Source organism: Sceloporus occidentalis, unplaced genomic scaffold, assembly GCF_023333645.1.
Source record: "Sceloporus occidentalis isolate IW3139 unplaced genomic scaffold, rSceOcc1.0.p SCAF_68, whole genome shotgun sequence".
NCBI classification, from domain to species: domain Eukaryota; kingdom Metazoa; phylum Chordata; class Lepidosauria; order Squamata; family Phrynosomatidae; genus Sceloporus; species Sceloporus occidentalis.
This window is the reverse complement of record NW_028317048.1, coordinates 819321-847245: the sequence shown is the minus strand read 5'-3', so window position 1 is coordinate 847245 and position 27925 is coordinate 819321. Positions and strand designations below refer to the sequence as shown.

Here is a 27925-nt window from a genome sequence, read left to right as displayed (position 1 = left end):
ACATTTTTGCAGTGTGCAGCCATACCAGTACTATTTTAATGCAAAATGCATATCTGAGTCAATTCTACATGGAGTTCTACTATACATTAAAAATATATATTTTTTTAATTTAGTAAACTAGACATACACTAATATGTGTTTAAAATTCAAAGACATTTTTGGGGGACTAGAAAGTCCCTGTAACAGATGCAGGTTTTAATTATAAGTAAGAAAACTAGCAGACACAATATACCTATATATAGGATATAATTAAATATTTTTCTTCTAATATGGGGAGTTATTGGATTGCTTCAGGTAATTTCATGTTCCAGAACAAAAAAAAATGAAAAATCTTAAATCAGTCCCTGACTAATCCATTGCCGTTCCTAATATTTTATTGGTTTGAAAAAAAATCTAATACATTAATTATTGAAGTTTTGCCATGGATCATGCACAGGAAAATGCGAAAGCCCTTTAATCCCAATAGTGGCACAGTTTATGAATTATTCATGCAGTGTTGTCTAATACAATGGCTTCTGGATCTCAAAGAACCAAATTAGGTTACTAGATTACTTAGGTTATTAGACTTCTTTAAATAAATGCAATGGTGGTTACAATGGTGATTGATCTACTTGTCTTATGAAGCAACATTGTTTGCAAGAGCTGGCACTAAAATGTATTGGACAACTAAGTCTGAATTTGAATGTAAAGTAAAGTTGGACTTGTGGTTAATAATGATGAACATGTACATCAGTACGAGTTTAAAAAGTCTTCATAATAAAAAGTGTTGACTGTAGCTGAACACTGGCTGGTTAATGAAACTAGAGTTAGAGTGACATAAAACTGAAATGTAGGAGAACAAGTCATCTACCTAACACCATTGTTGAGAAAACATGCCTTCATGCTTAAGCAACAAAGGCTTGGTTACAGCTGAACACAAAGATATTGGATGAATAGTTCTATTGGAGCAGATAAATGAAGTTCATTCCTCAAGGGGCCAGTTCAGCGAATACAGATAGTTATTCAACAACAAAAGAAAGATATTTCATAGATATCATATTTCATAGATATGTATGTTATTGCTCATATATGTATTATTAGTGAAAATCCAAAGACCCAAGGGTTAAAGAACTCTTGGATACCAAAGATACATATGCCAGTTTGATTGCATTCCTTTTGCATTTTTGTACCTGTACATGTAGCTCTACTGTATTGCTATAAAAAGGTACAACAAATAGCGAGCGACACATCATAAAACGGTTAGGTGAGATGAAGTAAAGCACATTAGACTGTGTCTGAAGAAGAATTTTTATTGATATTTGCAAGTGCAAGATATGAAAACTGGAAGGGTTAGACAAATGTGCTATTTCAGATGAAACAACTTGTTACATGAGTGTTAAAATACCTGTGAAATAATATTGCTATTCAAGATCAGAATTGATGCTTATTTTGACATACTCTATGACTTCTTTGACTGAAATGGCAGTTTACAGACTAAGATGTTCTCTGCAGATAATTAAGCAATAAATATTCTTATAGCTCTTACTAAAGTGTCAGTAAGCATTTATGGGCAATTACGTGTAGTTCTGGATGTCTATACAAACATACAGATTTTAAGGCTGTGAAGATGTCTTACATACGGTAACCGTTATATATATATATATTTTTTGGTTCTATGTCATAGAACTGCTTATAGCGGACTAGGCTGGCAAAATTATATTTCAGGCAAAATAAATAATAGTTTTTCCTGCTTTTACTGTAAGGAAACTCACATGTTTTATTTCTTTAGTCAGTCTTTAATATATTTTTTAAGCATAAAAAAAATAATACTTATACTACATATATACTTTATTGGACTAACATTCCAGTTTTAGGATGAGCTTTGGAGAGTATAAATCTCCCTTTGTCAAGACAAAAGCAACACTAACCAGAGACATCTAAGTGAGGCATGGGGAGCAGTATAGTGATTTAAGAGGAGGACAGAGACTGATTTAATGTACAGGTTAGCAGTTTAAGGTGTTTGTATATAAGTTTAGCCAGTTTGAAACCAAGTTGGCCCTGTATCACGGAGACAATGCATAAATTAGAGTAACATCACAGAAAATATCATACAAAGTACTGGTAATGTGACAGGAATCCTACCTTCAAGTGTTGAAATGGTTAATCATCTTTATTTCAAGTTTATCTGGCTTGTGTGTTCCCCTTCAATACTTTTATCCTGAGGTTCATAATGCAGTGATCTGTTAGAGTGACTGACTGCGGTGCAGTTATTATTTTCATTGTGTCTGTTAACGGAGAGGTCCGTCTGGGTGAAGTGGTGGCCAACCGGGGTGCAGTTATTAGTTTTGTTGTGTCTGTTAATGGAGTGTCTCCATAGGTTCACCCTTAGGTTACGTTTTTTTCCAACGTAACATACTGCTTCACATTTGCTGCACTGGATCATATACACAACATTAACAGATGTACATGTGTATAATCCATTGATGTTCTATGATTTGTTGTGACAGGCAGTGTTGTGATTACATACACTCACTGGCCACTTTATTAAGTACACCTGTTCAACTGCTTGTTAACACATATAGCTAATCAGCCAATCACATGGCAGCAACTCAATGCATGTAGGCATGTACACGTGGTCAAGACAGCTTGCTGAAGTTCAAACTGAGCATCAGAACTTTGAACATGGCATGGTTGTTGTGACAGACGGGCTGGTCTGAGAATTTCAGAAACTGCTGATCTACTGAGATTTTCAGGCACAACCATCTCTAGGGTTTATAGAGAATGGTCAGAAAAAAAGAAATATCCAGTGAGCGGCAGTTGTGTGGACGAAAATGCCTTGTTGACTGGTTTGAGATGACAGAAAGGCAACAGTAACTTTAATAACCACTCGTTACAAACAAGGTATCCAGAATACCATCTCTGAACGCACAACACATCGAACCTTGAAGCAGATGGGCTACAGCAGCAGAAGACCACACCAGGTGCCACTCCTGTCAGCTAAGAACAGGAAGCTGAGGCTACAATTTGCACAGGCTCACCAAAATTTGACAATGGAAAACTGGAATTAATTTGCCTGGTATGATGAGTCTCGATTCCAGTTGCGACATACAGATGGCAGGGTCAGGTTTTGGCGTAAACAACATGAAAGCGTGGATCCATCCTACCTTGTATCAACGGTTCAGGATGATGGTGGTGGTGTAATGGTGTGGGGGACATTTTCTTGGCACACTTTGGCACCCTGTCCATCCCTTTATGACCACAGTATACCCATCTTCTGATGGCTACTTCCAGCAGGATAATGCACCATGTCACAAAGCTCACATCATCTCAAACTGGTTTTTTGAACATGACAATGAGTTCACTGAACTCCAATGGCCTCCACAGTCACCAGATCTCAATCAAATAGAGCACCTTTGGGATGTCGTGGAACGGAAGATTCACATCATAAATGTGCAGCCGACAAATCTGCAGCAACTGCGTCATGCCATCATGTCCATATGGACGAAAATCTCTGAGTAATGTTTCCAGTACCTTGTATAAACCATGTCACGAAGAATGAAGGCAGTTCTGAAGGCAAAAGGTGGTCCAACCTGGTGCTAGCAAGGTGTACCTAATAATGTGGCCAGTGAGTGTATATCTTTGCATAGTTTACAGTGAGTAAAAGTAGTTAACAAAAATATATAAAAATAAAAAACACCACAGTTATTTCACCATGACATCATAAGAGGAATCATCGAATTTAAAGAAAATATGAGCAAAAAATGGACGTCTAAACAATTTTAAAATATAGTTACTCAGCAAGTCTTAAAATTGGCATTGTATCTTCCCAAAACCCCTGTCATGGAAAGAGTTTAAATACCAGCATTTGAAATACCCATGGGTGTCTAGTTTGAAAAAATATATGGTTTGATGGGGTAAGTTGAACTGACTGGCTTCAAAGATGAAAACATGAAAACATTGGGTATTTCTAAAATTGGGTAAAATTGTGTGTGAGCTTGGATGTGTAATTGTGTGTGAGCTTGGATGTGTAATTGTGCATGTGTGAGCATGGATGTGTAATTGTGTGTGTGTGAGCATGGATGTGTAAGTGTTTGTGTGTGAACATGGATGCGTAAGTGGGGGTGAGATGAAGTGTACGTTAGAATGAATTTGTAAATGTTTGTTAGTGAATAACAGTGACAAGGGGCAAAGAAGGCACAGACAAGTTGTTTGGGGGCAATGATGGCACATGTTAGCTGTTTGGGGGCACTGACAAGCTGGGGCAAATATGGCATAAACAGGCTTTTTGGGGGTTAGAATGGCACCGTTAAGCTGTTTGGGGCAAAAGTGGCACTGTGAGACATGTTGCTTAGTGAAGCTTGGGGACCCCTGCGCAATTTTTCCACTAGGACCCTATGGTTTATACTTACACCCCTGTAGATCAGTAAAATATTTTTCAAATAAAAGAAAAAAGTGCTTTTTAAAATTTTTCACCATATTTTATATTTTTATAGTAAATTAGATGATATGATCAAGATAGTAATATCTAAAGAAAGCCCTTCTTGCCCTGAAAAAACAATATGTAATTTGTGTGGGTTCACTAAATGATAGAGAAGAAAATTACAGCTAAACACGAGCACAGCAGAAATATTAAAACAGCCATTGCCACATTGTGCAAAAAAGAAGTCCAGGTCCTTAAGGAGTTAAACTGCTGTGACCTGTACCTTAATAGTCTCAATCCTGCTCCTTGACCCATATACTGCAACCCATGTCTCACTTAGATGTCTGTGATTAGTAGACTTGGGCACCAGGGGGCTCTTCGTGTTCGTCTTCGTGCTCGTCTTCGGGGGAAAAATAACCTTCGTATTCCGCGAATATTCGCCCGTTCCTGTCTTCTCTTCGGGCGAATATTCGCGGACATTCTTCGTGCTCGTTTAATCTTCGTTTCCTTCCCGGTTGCCTAGCAGGGGTTAATACGGGGTTAACAACACATCGGAGCAGCAGCAGCTGCCGTGAAGGAACGTGTGTGCAACTCTATTGATCGTTTCGGCAGGGGGCTGGTCTGGCATCAACGAGTGAATTGCAGAACGCACTTCATTCGTTGATGGCAGGCCAGCCCCCTGCTGAAACGACCAATAGAGTTGCACACACGTACTGAGGTGTACTGTACACAAAATGACCTAGAGACAAATGCTCCAAGGAACTTGGCCTCCGTTTATCATACACAAGATCATCATCCATAGATGTTTAATAAAAGAATAGGGATTATTTTACATTTTTAAATTGATTTTGGACCACTTGTAATACATGCCTAACATTTGCTACCTATTCACAATGGCATACTTTACAACAACCCAACTTTTACTGGACAGGACTGGAAAAAAGCAGGACTGTCCACCAAAATCTTAGGTGTGTTGGCAGGTATGCGGATGGAAAAATGTTGGACAAGAACTAAAAAATAGCTTAGGGTTAATGTACGGTTATGTTTAAGATTAGTAGCAGTGCACTGGTTTGGTTAAAGATGTATTATTTCTAAATAATAATTTAATTTTAATTTTAATGGGTTTTAAAAAATTAAGGGGTTTATTTAAATGTATTTTAAAGTTAGATTTATTATTTAGTACTTTATTATATTTATTTAATGTTTATACTAGTGCTACCTACCGAGCTATAACTACCAACGTGTATTTGCATACCTAGATAGCTAAATTAGATGGGACAGGACTGGAAAAAAGCAGGACTGTCCCTGAAAAAGTTGGGTCTGTTGGCAGGTATGTGGATGGAAAAATGTTATAGTATGAAGTGTGAGTTATAGCGTTAATGCTAGTGAGTGTAGAAGTGAAGGCCAGGACAAATAACAAGAGGAAAGGTCCTTGTGATTTGTGCATTGTACGTGTATGTGTTATGTGTGTTGTCACTGTGTGTTATATGTGTTATGTGTTATGTCACTGTGTTATTTGTGTTATTGTGTGTGTTATGTTTGGTTGGTTGGTTGTGTATCAGAAGGAAAATAATGAAATGGAAATGGAAAAGGAAATGGAAAAGGCGAATGAGTGGGCAATTGGCGACCCACTCACCTGTTTCACCCCAGAGCAAAGCATCCAAACACTGTCAGTCCTAGACGTTTGGCAGCGGACTTCCAGAGCTCAGACACAAGGCCCTAGCGTAAGCTGGCCACTCCGGCGGAGGTAGCAGGCGTTGCCACACCGCAAACAGACGCAGCCAGGGAGGAGAAACTGCCCTTACCATTAGGGACATTTTGGGCATGACTCTAGCCAGGAAGCGAACTGGCACAGAAGAGATGCTGGCACCACCACAACCACCACCACCAGCAGCATTGAAAAATGGGAAAGGCGAATGAGTGGGCAATTGGCGACCCACTCACCTGTTTCACCCCAGGGCAAAGCACCCAAACACTGTCAGTCTTAGACGTTTGGCAGCAGACTTCCAGAGCTCAGACACTAGGCCCTAGCGTAAGCTGGCCACTCCGGCGGAGGTAGCAGGCGTTGCCACACCGCAAACAGACGCAGCCAGGGGGGAGAAACTGCCCTTACCATTAGGGACATTTTGGGCATGACTCTAGCCAGGAAGCGAACTGGCACAGAAGAGATGCTGGCACCACCACAACCACCACCACAACCACCACCAGCAGCAGCATTGAAAAATGGGAAAGGCGAATGAGTGGGCAATTGGCGACCCACTCACCTGTTTCACCCCAGGGCAAAGCACCCAAACACTGTCAGTCTTAGACGTTTGGCAGCATACTTCCAGAGCTCAGACACTAGGCCCTAGCGTAAGCTGGCCACTCCGGCGGAGGTAGCAGGCGTTGCCACACCGCAGACAGAGGCAGCCAGGGGGGAGAAACTGCCCTTACCGTTAGGGACATTTTGGGCATGACTCTAGCCAGGAAGCGAACTGGCACAGAAGAGATGCTGGCACCACCACCACAACCACCACCAGCAGCAGCATTGAAAAATGGGAAAGGCGAATGAGTGGGCAATTGGCGACCCACTCACCTGTTTCACCCCAGGGCAAAGCACCCAAACACTGTCAGTCTTAGACGTTTGGCAGCAGACTTCCAGAGCTCAGACACTAGGCCCTAGCGTAAGCTGGCCACTCCGACGGAGGTAGCAGGCGTTGCCACACCGCAGACAGAGGCAGCCAGGGGGGAGAAACTGCCCTTACCGTTAGGGACATTTTGGGCATGACTCTAGCCAGGAAGCGAACTGGCACAGAAGAGATGCTGGCACCACCACAACCACCACCAGCAGCAGCATTGAAAAATGGGAAAGGCGAATGAGTGGGCAATTGGCGACCCACTCACCTGTTTCACCCCAGGGCAAAGCACCCAAACACTGTCAGTCTTAGACATTTGGCAGCAGACTTCCAGAGCTCAGACACTAGGCCCTAGCGTAAGCTGGCCACTCCGGCGGAGGTAGCAGGCGTTGCCACACCGCAGACAGAGGCAGCCAGGGGGGAGAAACTGCCCTTACCGTTAGGGACATTTTGGGCATGACTCTAGCCAGGAAGCGAACTGGCACAGAAGAGATGCTGGCACCACCACCACAACCACCACCAGCAGCAGCATTGAAAAATGGGAAAGGCGAATGAATTGGGAATTGGCGACCCACTCACCTGTTTCACCCCAGGGCAAAGCACCCAAACACTGTCAGTCTTAGACGCTTGGCAGCAGACTTCCAGAGCTCAGACACAAGGCCCTAGCGTAAGCTGGCTACACTGGCGGAGGTAGCAGGCGTTGCCACACCGCAGCAAGTGCAACCAGGGGGGAGAAACTGCCCTTACCATTAGGGACATTTGAGGCATGACACCAGCCAGGAAGCGAACTGGCATTGAAGAGACGCTGGCACCACCAGCAGCAGCAGCAGCAGAATTGGTAAAGGCGAATGAGTGGACAATTGGCGACCCACTCACCTGTTTCACCCCAGGGCAAAGCATCCAAACACTGTCAGTCCTTGCCGTTTGGGAGCGGACTTCCAGAACTCAGACACAAGGCTCTAGCGTAAGCTGGCTACACTGGCGGAGGTAGCAGGCATTGCCACACCGCAGCAAGTGCAACCAGGGGGGAGAAACTGCCCTTACCATTAGGGACATTTGAGGCATGACACTAGCCAGGAAGCGAACTGGCAGAGAAGAGACGCTGGCACCACCACCAGCAGCAGCAGCATTGGAAAAGGCGAATGAGTGGGCAATTGGCGACCCGCTCACCTGTTTCACCCCAGGGCAAAGCATCCAAAGACTGTCAGTCCTTGGCGTTTGGGAGCCGACTTCCAGAACTCAGACACAAGGCCCTAGCGTAAGCTGGCTACACCGGCGGAGGTAGCAGGCGTTGCCACACCGCAAACAGACGCAGCCAGGGGGGAGAAACTACCCTCTCCATTAGGGACATTTAAGGCATGACACTAGCCAGGAAGCGAACTGGCAGAGAAGAGACGCTGGCACCACCAGCAGCAGCAGCAGCAGCAGCATTGGAAAAGGCGAATGAGTGGGCAATTGGCGACCCGCTCCCCTGTTTCACCCCAGGGCAAAGCATCCAAACACTGTCAGTCCTTGGCGTTTGGGAGCGGACTTCCAGAACTCAGACACAAGGCCCTAGCGTAAGCTGGCTACACTGGCGGAGGTAGCAGGCGTTGCCACACCGCAGCAAGTGCAACCAGGGGGGAGAAACTGTCCTTACCATTAGGGACATTTGAGGCATGATTTCAGCCAGGAAGCGAACTGGCAGAGAAGAGACGCTGGCACCACCACCAGCAGCAGCAGTAGCAGCATTAGAAACGGTGAATGAGTGGGCAATTGACGACCCGCTCACCTGTTTCACCCCAGGGCAAAGCATCCAAAGACTGTCAGTCCTTGGCGTTTAGGAGCAGACTTCCAGAACTCAGACACTAGGCCCTAGCGTAAATTGGCTACACCGGCGGAGGTAGCAGGCATTGCCACACCGCAGCAAGTGCAACCAGGGGGAGAAACTACCCTCTCCATTAGGGACATTTGAGGCATGACACTAGCCAGGAAGCGAACTGGCAGAGAAGAGACGCTGGCACCACCACCACCAGCAGCAGCAGCATTGGGAAAGGCGAATGATTGGGCAATTGGCGACCCGCTCACCTGTTTCACCCCAGGGCAAAGCATGAAAGTCTGTCAGTCCATGGCGTTTGGGAGCGGACTTCCAGAACTCAGACACTAGGCCCTATCGTAAATTGGCTACACCGGCGGAGGTAGCAGACGTTGCCACACCACAAACACGTGCAACCAGGGGGAGAAACTACCTTAAACATTACAGAGAAAAAAAATTAACTTTCCAAGCTAAGAGCTGGGTAACCCAACTTGGGCAGATTCAATCTGCTCCATCAGATGAGGTGCCATGCGTGAGCGCTGTGGACTCAGTATGTTTCCAGTCATAGAAAACATGCGCTCACTTTGAACAGTGGTTGGCGGACATGATAGTAGCTGCTGCGCAACCCATGAGAGTGCAGGCCACACACTCTTCTTTTCATCCCAGTAGCTAAGAGGATCAACATTAGGCGCAGAAGGAACTTCACAGAGGTAAAGTTTGACCATTTCAGCAGCACTACTCTCCTTTCTGCTGCTAGCTCTGCCAGATGGTCCAACTATACTCCCAAGTGCCTCTTCCCAAAACGCAGCTGCTCCACTCAGCTGTGTTGTGCTGCTTGTGGCACTGCTGCTGATGCTGCTGCTAGGAGTAGCAGACCACATCATCTCTTCCTCCTCCTGCACCTCTCCCTCCTCGGACAGCATTCCCATTTTACGCTGCCAGTCACGCACCTTGTTGACCAATTGCTCCCGGTAGCTACTGAGAACATTACATTTCAAAGCTAGCTTTCCCTTAATTCTTGGATCGCAAAGGCACGCTAGCATCATTTCGGGACTCTCTTCCATTCGTTTGCGAAGGTGTACTTTTAGCAGATCCTTCAGCTTCCTGGCTATGGCTGCTACGTCAGGATGTAGAGTGCCACCTTGAACAGCCTCACGGTTTCCAAGGAACACATCCATCTTGCTGCCTAGATGGGAGAACACTGGGATTACCTGGGCCAGACTGGCAGTGTTTGAGCTTAAATTTTCTGTGGCATCCCTGAATGGTTTAAGGACTGCCACTAGCTGGGCGATCACTGTCCAATCCTCCCTATTCAATGGAGAGGTAATCCCAATATTGTGCTCTGAGGCAAGATTATGGATTGCCCTCTGCTGCTCCAAAATCCTCTCCAGCATGTCTAACGTGGAGTTCCACCGTGTACTGACATCCTGGCGTAGGCAGTGTACGGGAAGACCTGACCTCTCTTGCTCTTCCCTCAAAAGTTGGCTAGCCTTAACACTATGGTGAAAGTGCCCAGCGATCTTTCTGCAGCGGGACAGAACTACTGCTGCCACATTAGTTCCTTCTGACATTGCTGCCTTCACTACAAGATGGATGATGTGGGCTGCACAGCGCACACCAACAATATGACCATCTCGCAGCGCTTTCACCATATTGGCACCTCCGTCAGTTACCACAAAACCAACTTCAACATTGGTGCCCGCCTCTGCTCCCACCCAAAGGCTAAACATTTTCCTCATTGCATTCAGAATATTTTGGGAAGTGTGCTTTTCATCCATCACTTCTGCATGGAGAAGGAAAGATCGGTAGCCTGCTGCAGCAGCTTCCTTAGACACACCGGGCTGCCACCAGTGTGCTGTCAAAGAAAGAAAGGCATGCTGGCCGCTAGGTGCACTCCACAAATCCTGTAGTGAAATGAACACACTGACCAGCAGCCTTGGAAAGCTCCTCTTTCACTGCTGCAACACAGGACCGATACAATGAGGGGACAATGTTCCTGCTGAAAGTGGAACGTGACGGAACTGTATATTGTGGAGCCACAGCCGCCATCAATTGTTTGAAAGGCTCCCCTTCGATCATAGAGAAGGATGCCCCTCCAACAGCAATGAACTCACCAATCAGTCGCGTTACTTTATTGGCCTGCTGTTTGGGCATTGACCTTTTGGATTGGAATGCCACAAATTGTTCCAGGGTGGGCTGGACATGCAGTGCTCCAACCTGCCTTGGTCTCTGGCTGCCAGCACTAGCTGCTGCTGCTGCTGCTGCTGCTGCTGCTGCTATTGGCTCAGAAGAAGAAGCTGTTGGGGTTTTTCCACGGCCACCAGCTATGCTGCCTGCACTAAGTTTTACTTCTGCATCTTTCCCCAATAGCACAGCGTTGTGTTGAGTGCTGAGGTGATGCTTCATGCTAGCACTGGTAAAATGGCCAGACACTTTCCCTCTGCTTATTAGCTTCCCACAATGTTTGCACTTTCCATAGCGCCCTTCTTCAACATTTTCAAAGTGCTCCCAAATTGGGGCGCGCATAGCCTTGGAGTGTGCCTTTGGTGCTGCTCCTACTGCTCGGGGTGGATGAACAGAGGCAGAACTAGTGGTGGAGGGACTGGTGGTAACAGTACTGGCCATAGTGGGACTGGTAAATGCTTTAGATTTGCTAGCTTTTGCTGCTGCTGCTGCTGCTGGTGGTGGTGGTGATGGTGATGATCGTAGCGGAGAAGGTGGAGGCTCAGGGGAAAATTGTGCACTAGTCATTTGGACACTGCTCCCTGAGGAATCTGATTCCTGACCACTCATCTCCTCTACTTCCTCTGGCTCATAGTCTAGCTCTTCATTAGCCAGATCGAATGGAATTCCTGCTAGGCTGGAGCTAAGACTGATATCGTCGTGAGACTCATGACTAGTAGTAGTGCGAGCAGGAAGAATAGACTCTGCACTTGGCCTCTCAGTCTCAGGCTCCTCTGCTACCTCGCTAGGTGGAGTTCCACTATGTGTAGCCCTCTCTCTAACTGTCTTTACAAAAATTTTGTAAGGACTTGGTGGCTTGCTAGAGGTACTAGGAGGACATGGCGTGGCGGTACCAGTGGGAACAGTAGGCGCAGCACTAGTGGTGGTAGAGGGGGTGGTGGTGGTGGTGGTGGTGGTTTTCCCTACAAAGGAATGAGATCGCTTTTGTTTGGGACCCCTCTGAGTCTTGCTGCTAATTTGGCTCTGCTTGGTACCTTGCATGCTGCTTGTGGATGGGGAAGATGCTGCTTGGGGCAAAAGGCACTTCTTTTTAGTCACTGGGCTGGTACTACTTGTGCTACCCTTTAACTTTGAACGTGCTTCTGGTGCTTTAGGCTTTCCGTAAAAAACCATAGAGCTTGTGGGCCTAGCCGCACTACTACTGGCTGCTTTTGGTGCCTTTCCTTTACTTGATGATCCTTCAAGCAATGCTTCCCCAAATGATAAGCGAGAGCTTGGCCTACTTGGCCGACTAGACTGACACAAAGGCTGCATCTTAGAACTGGTGGTGGTGGTGGTAGATGGAGCTTGTCCCTCCTTAGTCCCAAAAGGAGGATCCATTTAAAATTTTGTGTTGTGTGTGTAGTGTAGTGTAGTGTTTAAAAAACTATAAAAAAAAACCAAAAAAAACGAATTAAAGACAAAAAAATTAGAGGAAGTTCTCTTCAGTGCTACTGCTTAAAAAGTTAAACTATGCACTACTGCACTGTGCTGTTGTGTGCAATCTGGCAAAGCGCTAAAGTTATTTAAATTATTAACTCAAGATTAACTATTTAATAACTAGCAGTATTTTATTTTTAATTTGAATTTACACGGGCCTAAGAGCTTAGCCTACTACTATGCTAGCCTAAAGCTATATTTCCTTACTATAAGTCTACCTCTAGGCAGACGCTCTCAAACCCACTAAGCTAAAGTGAGGTTAAATCAGATTCAGTATGATTTATTAATTAATATTAAGTTATATAATATTAATAGATTAGAAATAATTTACTTATATATTATGTATTATAGATAGAAGAATATAGATTATGAATTAGAATTTAGAATTAGAATTACTTATATTATAGATTATGAATTAGAATTTATATTGTTATATATTATTTATAATATATTATAGATTAAGATTAAAGAAGATTAGAATTATTTTAGTACTACAGCTAGTAGCTTGAAGCTTTGCTTAGTACAGCTCGTCACAGTCAATTTTTCTTGAAAAGAATTAGAAATAAAATAAAATGTCACAGCAAAACAGTTAGCTTCACTGCTTGCTGAACAAAAACACACAGCACTTATGCGGCTGCACTCACTAGCCCAACAAGTTCACTTCACTGATGGACTGAGGTGAGCAAAACAAATGAAATAAAATGAAAGATTATTAATTAAGAAAAATTGACTTGGTCTCTTGCTGTTGCTAAAACAAAGCACAAACTATAGAGCTGCAGCACCAGTACTAATAAGATTAGCTGAACTATACGCTAGTAGTAATTAATTAATAATATTACTTTTATTTATAGCTAATTTAATTAACTATTAAGATAAGAAAGAATTATAGAATTATTGATATTACTGATTTTAGATTAGACAATAGTAGATGTCTTGAATGTCTACAGTACACTCTACACTAGTATACTATTACTAACTATAACTGACAAATATATATATAATTTTATAATGAATTCAATTATTAATTATATTAATTAATATTACCGATTTTAAATTAGACACTAGTAGATGAATGTCTACAGTACACTCTACACTAGTATACTATAGTATATATATATATATGACTGACAAATATATATATATATATAATATTATAATGAACTATTAAATTATAGACTCTATTAAATTATTATTTATAAATTCTATTTAATTTATTTAAGCAGGACAGGCAGTAGGCACTAGTGCCAGCCCAGGGCAAGGGCACCCCAGTGCCACTGAGACACTGGGTGCACTGTCAACTCAACAGCACTTACACTACAGTTGATGACAAATTAAATAAAAAAAATTTTAAATTAATCAAATTATTATTATTAATTATATTAAGTAGCACTGAAGTGAGGATGAAGTACACTGTGAGAAATGGCAGGCTAAGGCTTACCAGTCTCACACAGAACAGAACAATCTCTCTGTAACGCTCGGATGCAGCACAGCAGTGTTGCCAAAGCAGTCACAGCGAAAAATGAATGGATCTCTCAGGCAAGCTCTGGTCTTATAAAGGCGCCTTCAGAATTCAAAAAACAGCAGCACAGGCATTGGACGAGACCCTTAGCTTGACGTCACAAGAGTGAGCTGATTGGACAGACGAGATCAGCTCACTCCTGTTTGAAATTTTGGCGGCTGCGCGGCAAAAACGAAGACGATTCTTCGTGGTTGTGAGTCTTCGTCTTCTCCTACGTTTTGCCGGCACTGTATTCTCTTCGGCGTGTCTTCGGAACGAACAAAAAAACGGCCTCTTCGTGCTCGTTTTCATGTTCGCCCGAAGACGAATGCTCAAGTCTAGTGATTAGTATTGTGTTTGACTTGATAAAGGGAGGACCATACTCTGGGAACCTTGACCGTAAAATGGAATGTAAATCCAATAGAAAAGGCTCTCTCTCTCTCTCTCTCTCTCTCTCTGTAACTATACATTAACGATTATTTTACTGATCCACTATAATGTTAAGTATTTGGCAATGTTTTCATAAGCGTTAATAAAAGCATTAAGTTTAACCAAGTTATATAACTTTCTCTTAAAAAAACTCTTTTTGTTTACTAAACAGGTTTTATATGGGGAGAAATTAAACAGATGTGGGATGGAGGATTCCAAGATTATATCCATGACTGGTGGAACTTAATGGATTTTGTAATGAATTCATTATATCTGGCAACAATATCATTAAAAATTGTTGCATATGTAAAGGTATAGTAAAAGTTGTAGTTATTTAAATTATTCATAAATATTGTTGCATATTTGTATTCAGTAGAATAATAGGTTTAATTAATTTTTACTATAATATCCTGCATTATAATACTTCAAATAGTAATAATTAAAGCTGCTGTTGCACTCCAAAAAACATTTTGAAGATATGTGGATCCAAGCTATTATGTTGCTTCTATAATATAACTGCTGTGATCAAAAATTACCCTTAGGAGAGATACTTTTCAATGTTTCTTGTCTGAAAATTTAATAGATCCTATAGTCTGTGGTGAAATCCATGGATCCTTATATTGGGTAGCATTCAGTTTGGGGACAAAGAGTGTGAGTATTAACTAAATGAGCATTACAACAGCCAAAATATACTAAGCTCACCAAGTTCTGTTATACAAGAAATATGAGACAATGTTTTACCATATCTTGTTTCACTGTTTGCATAACCATATATTGTTTTCGTGGCACTACTGCAACACATTATTCACATGAATTGTTATGACACAAATGAAAAATACAAAACTGGGATCGCTTCAGGTTTTACCCAGATTTTTTGTGTGAAGTCCTTTCTCTGGGTAGGGGAGCCCAATAAGACCATATGACTGTATGTTACGCATGGTCAGCTTCTGAGTACAATCTCAGACTACTATTAATAATTAAATATATTATGATGAGAATATTACAAAATATAATATAGTTACCAAATAGTAACACCTTTCCCAGTTGTCCACATATTATATTCTAGATTGAGAAATGCATATTATAATAGCTCTAAATATAATATAATATATAATATAATAATAATATAATATAGCTCTAAATATACAAACTAATAAGACAAATTCAAAAGGGTATTGCAGAGTGAAGTAACCTTTTATATAGCCAACTTTATTTAATTTTCAAGATGAGCTATCAATGAGCTTTCAATAAAATGTTATGCCACTAAAAATGTGTTACAATAAACCACTTTATTTAAGGCACTCAAAATAACAGGGCTGTTAACTCTTAAACTACACCCCCAAACCGTTATTTTGTATCCAGTTCCTTTAATGCTAAATGCACAACAAAGCAACATATTAGTAGGGGGTGCCTTTTTAATTTCACAGCCCCAAATCAGTTGCCATTGCAATGAATTTGCTATTATTTGTTGTGTGCTTTGATTACTATTATGTAGTTATTTGTATGTTAACGAGTTACAAACGTTCACACACCCCTTGGCAATGAGACAGTTAATTTGTATAGCTTGGCTCCAATAGAAATGTGTGCCATTAATGTGTGCCTATTTGTTGCCATGGTGTTTATTTTTTTTATCTGTGGTTTGTTTTTATGCATATTTGCATTACACAATACACAAGGTAGTCTTATCACACCATAACAGACAAGGGGCACTTAGGTTTTCACTTTATTTACTAATAGCTTCCACTTGGCAAAGCCAGTATAATGGTATTCCAGCGGTTCATTTGAATATAGATTACCTTGTAAATTGATACTCCTCATCTATATTCATGTTATATCCCCACTAGGTTAACGCAACCTGACTTTTGTGCTTCTGGTAATTATGTTTTTTGTCAAATTAGACTCTACCCCACACAACAGAGCTGCTAATTCTCCCTGATATCTGACCCAGTAAGAAAAGGCATATTACCACTTTTTTTTACCAACATAAAATTTTCATAGTACCATGGCTTGAAACGTGATGCTTTAGAAACATTTAACACGGTATGACATTGTTTCTATTTTGCGTGTTAATATATTTTTTTCTTTCTGTAGTTCCGTGGAGAGAGGGATCGAAGTGATTGGGAAACATGGCATCCAACCTTGGTAGCAGAAGCAGTCTTTGCCATTGCCAACATATTTAGTTCTTTGCGTTTAATTTCATTGTTTACCGCCAATTCTCACCTTGGACCCTTACAAATATCTTTAGGCAGAATGCTTCTGGACATTTTGAAGTTTCTTTTTATATACTGCCTTGTGCTGTTGGCATTTGCAAATGGCTTGAATCAGTTATACTTCTATTATGAAACAAATGAACCACTAGATTGTAAAGGAATCAGATGTGAAAAGCAAAATAATGCCTTCTCCACGTAAGTCACTTTAACAAATGTAAATTATGTGCAGAAATGCTCATTTTTCTCTGCCAATCTGGCATCATTATTCTGACCTCCAGGTCACTGCACACCTTCTCACTCGTTCCTCTAATCGGGGGAGATGGTGCGCCCGGAGCCTCCACCAGTCTGCACAATATTAGTAGTAATGTTGATTAAGATGTAAGCCCATGAAGTTCAACGTGTTCGAGATTTTCCTTAAGGCACTGATGCAGATAATCACTAAGATTGTTTTGGGTTATTAAAATGCAGTAAAATTTATGATTTTAGTACTATGTTATTTTTTTAATTATTTAATGGAACAGAATGTTTTTATCCATTGTTTTATCCCATACTAAATTGTGACTGAAACATTAATTAATTTATTGATTAACGTATTAAGATGGTATATTGCTTTTAAAAGTTATAGCTGTATTTTTTATCTTTTTTTCATGCAAATATTTTCTTTTCTTTTCAGTTTATTTGAAACTTTGCAGTCCTTATTCTGGTCTATTTTTGGACTAATCAATCTATACGTGACAAATGTAAAACCAAAGCACAAATTTACAGAATTTGTTGGTGCCACCATGTTTGGAACCTATAATGTGATTTCTTTAGTTGTTCTCTTAAACATGTTAATCGCTATGATGAACAACTCCTACCAACTGATTGCTGTAAGTATACTCCTCTATTGCATAATAGCAACACTTTTTATATTTGGAATTATTGTGGCGTGTCCAAGTACCAATAATAGACATAGAAAAGCAAATAACCACATTTGTCACTCAAATATATAAAATACATGAGAAATAATTTGGAAATTATTTGAAATATGTAATTTTTCCTAGAACATAAAATGTTTGACTATTCCTTTTAAAATGTTTACTATTACTTGGCAGTCACTCTCCCTTTAAACCTTTTATTCCATGCATTACAATATTGTTTTAGCATTTTTATTGAATGTTGTGATTAGGATCATGCTGATATTGAATGGAAGTTTGCAAGAACAAAGTTGTGGATGAGTTACTTTGAAGAAGGAGGTACACTTCCCACTCCGTTCAATATAATTCCAAGTCCAAAGTCTTTGTGGTATTTATTTAAATGGTTGAGAAAACAAATATGCAAGAAGAACATGAGACGAAAGCCTGAAAGTTTTGGAACAATTGGGGTAAGTATAATCTAGAACAAATGTAAATGTTTTAGTGGAAAGGTTATTTTTAATGCATTAGTGAATATAATAATTATTCAAAATTTCAAACATATTTACTAATAATTGAAGCTATAATTTAAATTTCAAACATAGAAAAGTAGCATTTGATGGCAGAGAAAAAACCTATGGCCAATCTAGTCAGCAAAGACTTGGCAGAAATAATGACTTTTCTAAAAAAAAAAAAATGTCACATTTCTATTTCCAACAGAGGCTAAAAATAGGGCTGCTTGGGTTTATCCAAGTTGAGTTTTCCAAGATATTTCGTCTTTGATTTATCTATATGAAACACCACCTTAAGATCTTTATAATTTAGCCTGAAATTGAGGAACAACTCCCTTGCAACTTGACTCTGTATCCAGGACTTTCAATAGGAAGGTTCCTATGAAGGAACCACAGAGATGACAGCAGTGGCCCACAGGCATCCAGGCATTTGAGTTCATAATTAATTTAATGTAAAGCAGCAGCTTTGTTTCAAAGAAGTATTAAAAATAGATCCTGGATTTAACATGGTTTTACATCAAGTGAGAACCAGGTGTTTTTCTTGCTAATTGCTAGATCGCTACATGGTTCTTTATATCTAAACACCAAAATGACTTTAATTACTATATTTTAGGAATATGTGATGCATTTCATTATTTTCATTATTATTTTCATTACCATTAGTTTTGGAATGTTTTTATTTCTGTAGAATATTCATTATATTTATTATTTGTTTTTAAATAAACTAATGTGTATGATTCTATTGTGTTTGTAGATAATAATTTTTGGCTGTAATGATTTTTTTCCCTTATTTTCCTTATAATTGTACTGCAGAGAAGAGCAGCTGATAATTTTCGAAGGCATAATCAATATCAGGTAATTAGTTATGCATGAAACCAGATATTTTTGCACCATACCATGGGCCACATAGAAGCAAAAGGAGGCACTTTTTCCTTTGGAATTTTCCCACAGTAGCACTGCCCCTTCTTGTCCATTTGATGTTTTGGGGGAAGCAACCAAGAGCAATTGTAAGACGATACAATTTAAGAAGTGTAGTGGCCTAACATAAAAGAGGGAGAGTATATATATTTTAAATAAAGTAAGAGGCAATCAAGTGTAGATTTACATTACAAGGACCCTTGGCCACATTGACCAGTTTTACAAAGTTAAGAAAGGCTTTGGATGATTGGCGTTGACGTACATTAAGAGAGGTAATCGAGCATTGACTTACCTTGTTGATCCCATGGTGCTCTAAGTATATGCCTAGTCTGCCTAGTAAGAAATCTGTCTTTGAGAGGAATGCATTGAAAACTATTAAACGTGGCAAAACAGAAACACAATATATGTATATATGAATGTAGATTAACGCAAATTAAAGTGATTAATATTGTTCATATCTACCTGTATGTATTTCCTATTTTAACTCGGCACATTGTATATACCATCTTATCTTTTTTCCTTAGTTGTATAAACATATAACCAAAATTATTTGAAATATACACCAATATTGTGCGGTTTGCAAGCTTTTTACAACCCATCAGATGTATTATTATGTCATATATACATAAACATATAAAACATCCTTAAGGGAGAAAACAAAAATAATGGTAATGTGTGCACACATTCTTCAAACGAAATTCATCGTCTGAAGACATTTGCACAAGTCTAGTAAATATTAGTATAATAAATGTATGATTAATACATATTTAGAGCTACCAGTTCAACCATTTTACAAGTAGCAGATTTGGCACTTTTCACATATCCTACATTATTGCAATTAAGTTCCCCAAATAAAAGTATTTAAAATACGATTTCTTTATATTTTACTTTGGTAGGAGGTGATGCGGAACCTTATTAAGAGATACGTTGCTGCAATGATAAGGGATGCTAAGACAGAAGAAGGGTTAACGGAAGAGAATTTTAAAGTATGTTGTATTCTACACATTTGTGAATGCATTATTGGTTGCATGTATTTCTTTGTTATTTCTTCAAACTAATCATTATTGTTACTGTTTTCAAAATTTCCCCTTGAATGTTCTGTATGAGCTCTTTACAATATATATTTCCCCTTGAATGTTCTGTATGAGCTCTTTACAATATATATATATATATATATATATTAGCATATGTGCCCATCATTTAAAAGGGGTAGCCATCCTTCACCCATTCCCATTTCTGTCCCTTGCCTCTACCCAAATATCTCTCCTCTGACTTTTCCCTGTTTTCCTGCTCTCTTTCTCTCTCGTTCGGTTTTCCTCCATTTTCTCCTTTTCTTTTTTCCTCCCCCCTTCTCTCTCTTACCTATTCACTCTTCTCCTTCTCTCCCCCTCTTTTTTTCTCTCTCCCTCCCTCCCTCCCCACCCATCCCTCTTTCTATCTCTCTTTCTCCCTTTCCCTCTATCTTCCTCCCTCCTTCTCTCTCCCTTCCCTTCTCAATTTACCTATAATATCCTTATTTACATTATTTTTTGTTAATCTCACCTTTACCTCTCCTCATTAATTATTTGAAAGCATTCTTTTAATTATTTTCCTCACCTCCTCCTCCTTCTCCATAACTTCATCCTGTGGAACCTGCACCAGAGTCTCTTGGCAGTCGTCCAACAGTCAATTTACTCTTGTTACATTTTATTTGTGTCATACTTCTCACTACCACACTCTGAAAATCTTATAAAATAGACGCAAACAATAAGTAAAAATGAAGTAGATAAAATAAAGTTAATTAAATCAACGTCGCTGTACTTCCGCTCAGAGCAGAGGGGAGAAGATGGGTGTGAGGGGGGAGTGACAGAGCAGACTGGGAAGATTAGAGGGGAGTTGGAGGGGGAAGGGAGAGGAAGGGGAAGCAGTAGGCAGCAGAGGGTCAAAGGAGTACAAAAGAGGACTTTTCTCCTTTTGGGAATTCAGACAGCACTTGCTGACCCTCTTACTCCAACAACACTCTGTTATGACCTGCCCCCTTAGGCTTCCCTCTGAGCCTTCCTGTCCCCTTCGCTCTGACTCATTACCTCCAGTTCAGATCTTATCCTCTAAGCCAGACCTGGGCAAAGCACGGCCCGCGGGCCACATCCGGCCCGCTGAATAGCTCGGACCGGCCCGCAAAGAGTGTCCTGGTGACTCACCAATGAGTCCGGTGTCCCCCCCCGCCCCGGTCACTTACCTTAAACTCCTGTGTTGGAAGCGTTTGTCTCGGGTGCCGGCGCTTTACGCTGGGCGCCGGCATATGACGTCAGACGCCGGCGATCAGCAGTGAAGCGCCGGCACCCGAGACAAACGCCTCACGCTTCCAACACAGGAGTTTAAGGTAAGTGACCGGGGCGGGGGGGGAGATCCTGAGAAGGGGGGGTTAGGGAGTTAGAGGGGAGATACTGAGAAGGGGGGGTTAGGGAGTTAGAGGGGAGATACTGAGAAGGGGGGTTAGGGAGGGAGGTCTTACTGTGTGTGTGTGTCTTACTGTGTTTGTGTGTCTTACTGTGTGTGTGTGTATCTTACTGTGTCTGTGTGTGTCTCACTGTGTCTTACTGTGTCTGTGTGTGTCTTACTGTGTCTGTGTGTGTCTTACTGTGTCTGTGTGTATCTCACTGTGTCTGTGTGTGTCTCACTGTGTCTGTGTGTGTCTCACTGTGTCTGTGTGTGTCTTACTGTGTCTGTGTGTGTCTCACTGTGTCTGTGTGTGTCTTACTGTGTCTGTGTGTGTCTTACTGTGTCTGTGTGTGTCTCACTGTGTCTGTGTGTGTCTCACTGTGTCTGTGTGTGTCTTACTGTGTCTGTGTGTGTCTCACTGTGTCTGTGTGTATCTTACTGTGTCTGTGTGTGTCTCACTGTGTCTGTGTGTGTCTTACTGTGTCTGTGTGTGTCTTACTGTGTCTGTGTGTGTCTCACTGTGTCTGTGTGTGTCTTACTGTGTCTGTGTGTGTCTTACTGTGTCTGTGTGTGTCTCACTGTGTCTGTTTGTGTCTTACTGTGTCTGTGTGTGTCTTACTGCGTGTGTCTTACTGTGTTCATAGCTTATTCAGTTATTGTAATAAATATTTTAGCCCATTTTTTAGCTCAAAATATTTTTTCTTTTTTTTTCTCCTCTAAAATCTAGGTGCGTCTTATCAGCAGGTGCGTCTTATAGAGCGAAAAATACGGTATGCACTCCGAAGCCTTGTTCATTTTGTTCACTTCTGTGCTGTGCTAATAGTTATTCAGGCCTTACTTATTCAAGCACCTCTACCAATGACGTAGGCTTGAATAACTTTATTAAACAGCACATAAGTTAACAAAATGGACAAGGCTTCGGAGTTTGTAGTTTGTAGAGGTCTGGCCCTCTAAAACCATTCCAATTTCTCATGTGGCCCCATGGGAAAATTAATTGCCCACCCCTGCTCTAAGCCCTTTACTGCCATCTCTCTTCTGATATGCCCACTCTAGTGCCCCTCTGCTCCAACCTAAAATGTAGTCACATATGTTTAAATAAAGTTAATAAGGAGAATGGAGGGAGAAAAAGGATGGAGGGATGGAGAGAGAGAGAGAGAAGAAGGGTGAGAGCAAACAGGGGAGAGCCAGAACATGGAAAAGAGGGATCTTACTTTAATCCCTGTCCAGCATGACTTGCAATTCCCACTCTAATAGGGCTATTATATAATATACTACAAATAAAACACATTTGAATATATATTTTGTTCATATAAAACACATTGAACAAAAGAAACAGACTAAAGGTAAATACAAGGGCATGCTAAATAAATGTCTTATGCTTTTATCACACTAACATTACCATTTACAGAATTTACTGCATTCCATTCCATTTGTACTCTGTGGTTCTTGTTGTGATTCAACTTGCAATGTCTCAAAGAACTTCAAGCATGAAGAATTCCACTTCAATTATGTTCCAGTTCATTTTTGTCATGGTAGGTTTTTTAAGAATGTTCTGCATGTCATCATCTGGATTGGAAGTTGCATCTTCTATAAAAAAAAGAAGATATATTGTTATTTTTATAATTAACACTTTGTGCTTTTTAGCTAATAAGGAACAACATGGGTGCTAACTTCAACCTATAGACAGCTAAAAGACATGCAATGTGTGATCAGTATACTGGATTCAGCGCAAATTTAGAATTCTGACAAATTGAGGAGTGAATTTCCAAAACAAAGGGTTTCTTGCTCCTTGATTTCTAATGTTCAAAAAGGTCTGATGCATGCAGAAGAACATCTCAATATCTTAACTGCGTGGAAGGGAAAGACACTGATGGGGTTTGTTTGCATGAGTGTCTGATTAATGTATGGCTAGGTTAATATAGAATGCTGAGTTTATTTTTGTTCGTCTTTTTGAGCAATCTGTGGAATCCTAACATAATTAAGCACCAAATTAACATTTATGATGGAATGTATAAATAATGCTACTTTTTGGACAAATGCACCTATAATTTCAAGATTGGGGTTGTTAGCAGTGATGAATCATTATCAAAACATTGTTTTCAGACCTTGAAAACATGGGGTAGACGATGCAAAATGTATTCAACTTTTCTGTCATTTGCATTTCACTACATTTAACATGTTACATGGTATTTGAAGTTATTTTACTTTCAAGCCTTTATATCAGTCTAGATTTGCCATCTTGCACAATATGATGATGCCTAATTAAACCTGTCCCACCTCCTTGGATGCCTTACATAGCAATGTAGTGTGTTGTACACAGCCACAATCTACCCTTCTATATAGGCTGTCTATCTTTCTGTCTGTATATGTTTAATCTATTTGAAGCTGAAGAATATTATAGAACATTCATCACTATTTCAACCCAAAACAACTTCACTAGTGTAAAATATAGAAATATACACAGTAACTATACATAACTATGTAACAATATTTTAGCTATTTTTATTATAGCACAGTGCATGTTTTTCCACCTTCTAGTTTAAAATAGTTGTTGTCATATGGTGACTTGACACATGATAGTTAAATATTGCACTAATCTGAGCACAGATTTCACAAGTTCAGTTTCTAACACGTTACAGAACTTGAGTCCTATAAAAAGCAGCCAAAAAGTCACTCATAATTAACACTCCATTCCTTGATGCATGTTAATAATTTTAGAGTTTTTTTCCTTTATTATATAATGCTTCACCAAACATGAAAACTATATAATATAGTTTTCTTTCAATCAAGAATGTCATTATTCTGCCAGATGTCTTGTAATTTAGTAATTCACATCTAACCAACCAATAACAATCAGGTTGCATTTCACATTTAAAGACTCTTTGCTTATCATATATTTATACCATTGTTTTATAAAACATGTTTCACAGAAGAAATTTTACTATTTTGGAAATATAATTTAGGTGGGACAATAACAGTTAAATTCATGCAAATATTTAATATTTAAAGTATCACATCTAGTATATAATCTTCCAACATTCATGAGGCTTATTATTTATTCAGACTACTGCATGACTTTACTATGAATGCAGAGATAAGCTTAAAATCACTATAATTATCCTAACAACTAGAATCAATGCAGAGCAGATACGTATTGTAAAGGCACAGGGGGGTACATCCGGTATTGTTGTACCAGGCCCAGCTGCCCTGCTTGGCCACAGGGAAGCGAGGCCCCAGCTGGCCCTTACAACCAGCTCCCCTCGGACTGGCGTTCCCCTCTTGAGCTTACCAATATGTTAGTATTTTGCGTGTGTGAAAGTAAAGATGTTAGTCTGTGTAAGTATTAAAAACAAAGCAAGAATTCAGCACATAGCCAGCAAATACCATTCAGGAACACCTATCTAAGGCAGAAGTATTGGGGATTATTTCACACTATATGGCCAGATATTCATTAGCCAGCAACCACATTAAAGTACCCAAAGTTTGGAGAGTCCTATCTAACTTTCCAAGGCTATATTTCTTACCAAGGAGCTGAATCAATGAGACTGCACTGCATTTTAACCCATTTGAGACTCTCAAGCAATGTAAAGCCTTCTCTGGACACCATTAATGAGGCACTCATTTGGCAGGACGGGGGGGCTCAACCCAAAGGTTTGGTCAGAACCTGCAAATATTCACAGCACAAAAAATACAAGTGGATGAGCACACAAGCTGAAAATCATAAAAAGAATATGCATACGGATTCCTGAGTTGCTGCACCAGTAATAATGACCAATAAGTACATAAAACAAGGCAAGAATTTAGTAAATACCCTATCTATGGCATAAGTATTGGGAATTCCGTCACACTAAATGCCCATATATTGCTTAGCCTGTCCCAAGTTTGGTGAGTCCTATATAATTGTTCATGGCTATATTGCTTAAAATGAGCTGATTCAATGGGACTACTGTGCATTTTAACCCAAACTCTAAAGTGCATATTTGCAGGTTCGGACTAAACCTTATGGGTTGAGCAACCCCTCCTGCCATGCAGGTGCCTCATTAATGGTGTCCAGAGAAGGCTTTAACTTGCTTGAGAGTCTCCGTTGGGTTAAAATGCAGTACAGTGTATGTTAGTAGGTGTGTGAACGTGTATGTTGTTGGATAGTATGTGCATGTATATAAGTGTGTGGTTTTAGTGTGTGTATGCATATGGTGTTGTGGTTGTCCCTGTTATCTAAAGGTGGAGTGATGCGTGGAGAAATGGTTGGGAGAGTGGGATGGACATGGGGCAGGCTGATGGGAGGGCATGGGGGCCCAGGCGTTAAGCATTTATTTGGCCCGAAGATTTCTGAATGTTGCCCTATAAAGGCATCTTACATTTAGCAATATAAAGTTTTGTTTTTAATTGGTTCTATACCATATTTCATTCTATCTTTTATCCATCTATATCTATCCATTTTTTCTGCCGTGTATCAGTTAACCTATATAACTTAATATGTTTGCTCATTTATGGTGATCCATATCATTCCCCCAAAAAAGGTTTTATTTTTTATAGTATAGTGGTTTATAATATTATTGTTTAAAATTTCAAACTGTCACATTTCAAAATCAATTTTGTAGTGTTCTATTGAAAATGTCAAAATTATAGTTATTCAATGTAAAAATGAGAAATGATAATTTGGATAACAAAATGTACCCTATCTATTGTGTTTCGCTCTCAACAAAACTTTAATTCATCCTTAGAGACACATGTGTCAAAATAATTAGTGTCCTTGTGGCAATCTTAGCTCTATGTGCATTTATGTAGGAATATTTATACAGTTAAATATAAATATTTGATTTAATGTTGGATGTGAAAAATATATATATGTTTATAAGGTAGCTGCTGATCTATATACAGGCCAATTTTACAAAATGAATTAGACAGTGATTCTTGTGCAATGTTCATAATTGGTTTATATAGTTAGATACTTTTATATCCTGGGTTGGGTACACAACTAGCAAAGCATTTTATAGCAATGTAAACCAAGTAATAACAGTGTGTTTTTTTAATATATTTTAGGAACTGAAGCAAGACATTTCTAGCTTCCGCTTTGAGGTTTTGGGATTATTAAAAGGAAACAAGGTTAATCTCCAAGCTTTAAAAATTAATAATGGTGTGGCAGATGTATCAGACACGGAAGAATCAGGTGTAACTAAAGAGAAGAGAACCAGACCACAAAAAAAATCATTTAGCCTTTTTGACATAACTACTCTGATTCATCCCAAAACCGCAGAGATAGCGACGGAAAGACATAATAATGTAAGCAATGGGTCTGCCTTGTTGACAACTGAACCTACTAAGGAGAAACAGAGAAAAATACACTTCAGCAAAGACATTAAAAGTTTTGCTTTGTTCAATAGACATTCCAAAACCTCATATTTGCAACAGAGCTCCAACAAAATATACTCGGTCTCTGAAGAAGTTCCAAACCAGCAGATCTCTGATCCGAGTGAGAAGACCCTTCATCTAGAAGTCAAAGCTCCAGAAACAAATTGTGCATTAGATGTAAATACACTTGAATCAACAATAACTAATGAATTGAAGGATACCTCAGTATGTCTACCTTTACAGCCTTCAAGCAGTTGCCACAGCTTGGTAGCTGAAAATGAAATGAACACAAATGCTACTAATCACAACGTGGAGCAAGATACAACTGAAAATGCAGACAGTGACTCTCTTGCACAAGAAGATTCTATAACAAGACTGTGATAATCAAAATAAGCAGTAACATTATTTGTATATATAAAATATATATTTTACATAGCGTTTTTTTTGGAATGTTCTGATATACATTTGAAAAACCTGAGTAACACTTTGTCTACAATAAAACTGTTTCTGTAGAAGAATGGCAATATAACATAAGAATATTATGTTTAGCACATACTCCCCTTACTGTATATAGTAATGAATAGGATATCCATCTATTTTTTGCAATAACACAGACCATTGTAAATAAATAGAAACATATACACAAATACCGCATTTACAAATTTATCAAATATAATTCTATGCAAAGTAAGCATATTACAAAATTGACATATATGTACTATATTTCTAATTTAGGATAATGAAAGCATATCACTTTGTTGCATGCAATATTCATTTAAAAAGAGAACAACTGTTAGAATTAATATGCACATCAGTATTCTGAATGCGATCCACTGCTCAGGGAAGTCAAGAAAATCCTTTTTTTCTTTCACAAACTGGCTTTGACAGTACATTGTGGAAACAGGGCCAGAAATGGGTGTCAAAATTATTTAATATATAGTGCTATTTTACCAGTGGTCTTTTACTTTTTAAATCTATGTAGAAGCTCACATTTAGAAAAGTTCTATTATATCCCACTATTCCAGACTAGGAATACTACGCCTAGATATGTTTGCAGTATTTTGACCACCACAGTTTGTGTGACTGTTTCTGGACTGACAAAGGTCTGTACATATCATACATACCACTGGCAGATCAATTTCTAGTTATAATTAAACAATATTTTCACTGGAAGTATTACTACATTTTATATGCATTACCATAAGCATACTAACCTACAT

General features: G+C 39.7%; 1 protein-coding gene across 1 annotated transcript in view; it reads left to right on the top strand.

Annotated features, from left to right (window-relative positions):
• The window catches only part of LOC149286475 (short transient receptor potential channel 4-like), a 75455-nt gene extending 48369 nt beyond the window's left edge, over positions 1 to 27086 (top strand). Inside the window, exons 4-10 of the mRNA XM_089493906.1 lie at positions 14572 to 14711; positions 16491 to 16804; positions 17283 to 17478; positions 17778 to 17972; positions 18828 to 18869; positions 19829 to 19918; positions 26397 to 27086. Of these exons, the coding sequence (XP_089350032.1) occupies positions 14572 to 14711; positions 16491 to 16804; positions 17283 to 17478; positions 17778 to 17972; positions 18828 to 18869; positions 19829 to 19918; positions 26397 to 27086 (1667 nt within the window). The remainder of the gene's footprint in view (positions 1 to 14571; positions 14712 to 16490; positions 16805 to 17282; positions 17479 to 17777; positions 17973 to 18827; positions 18870 to 19828; positions 19919 to 26396) is intronic.
• The last annotated feature ends 839 nt before the right edge of the window (positions 27087 to 27925 follow it).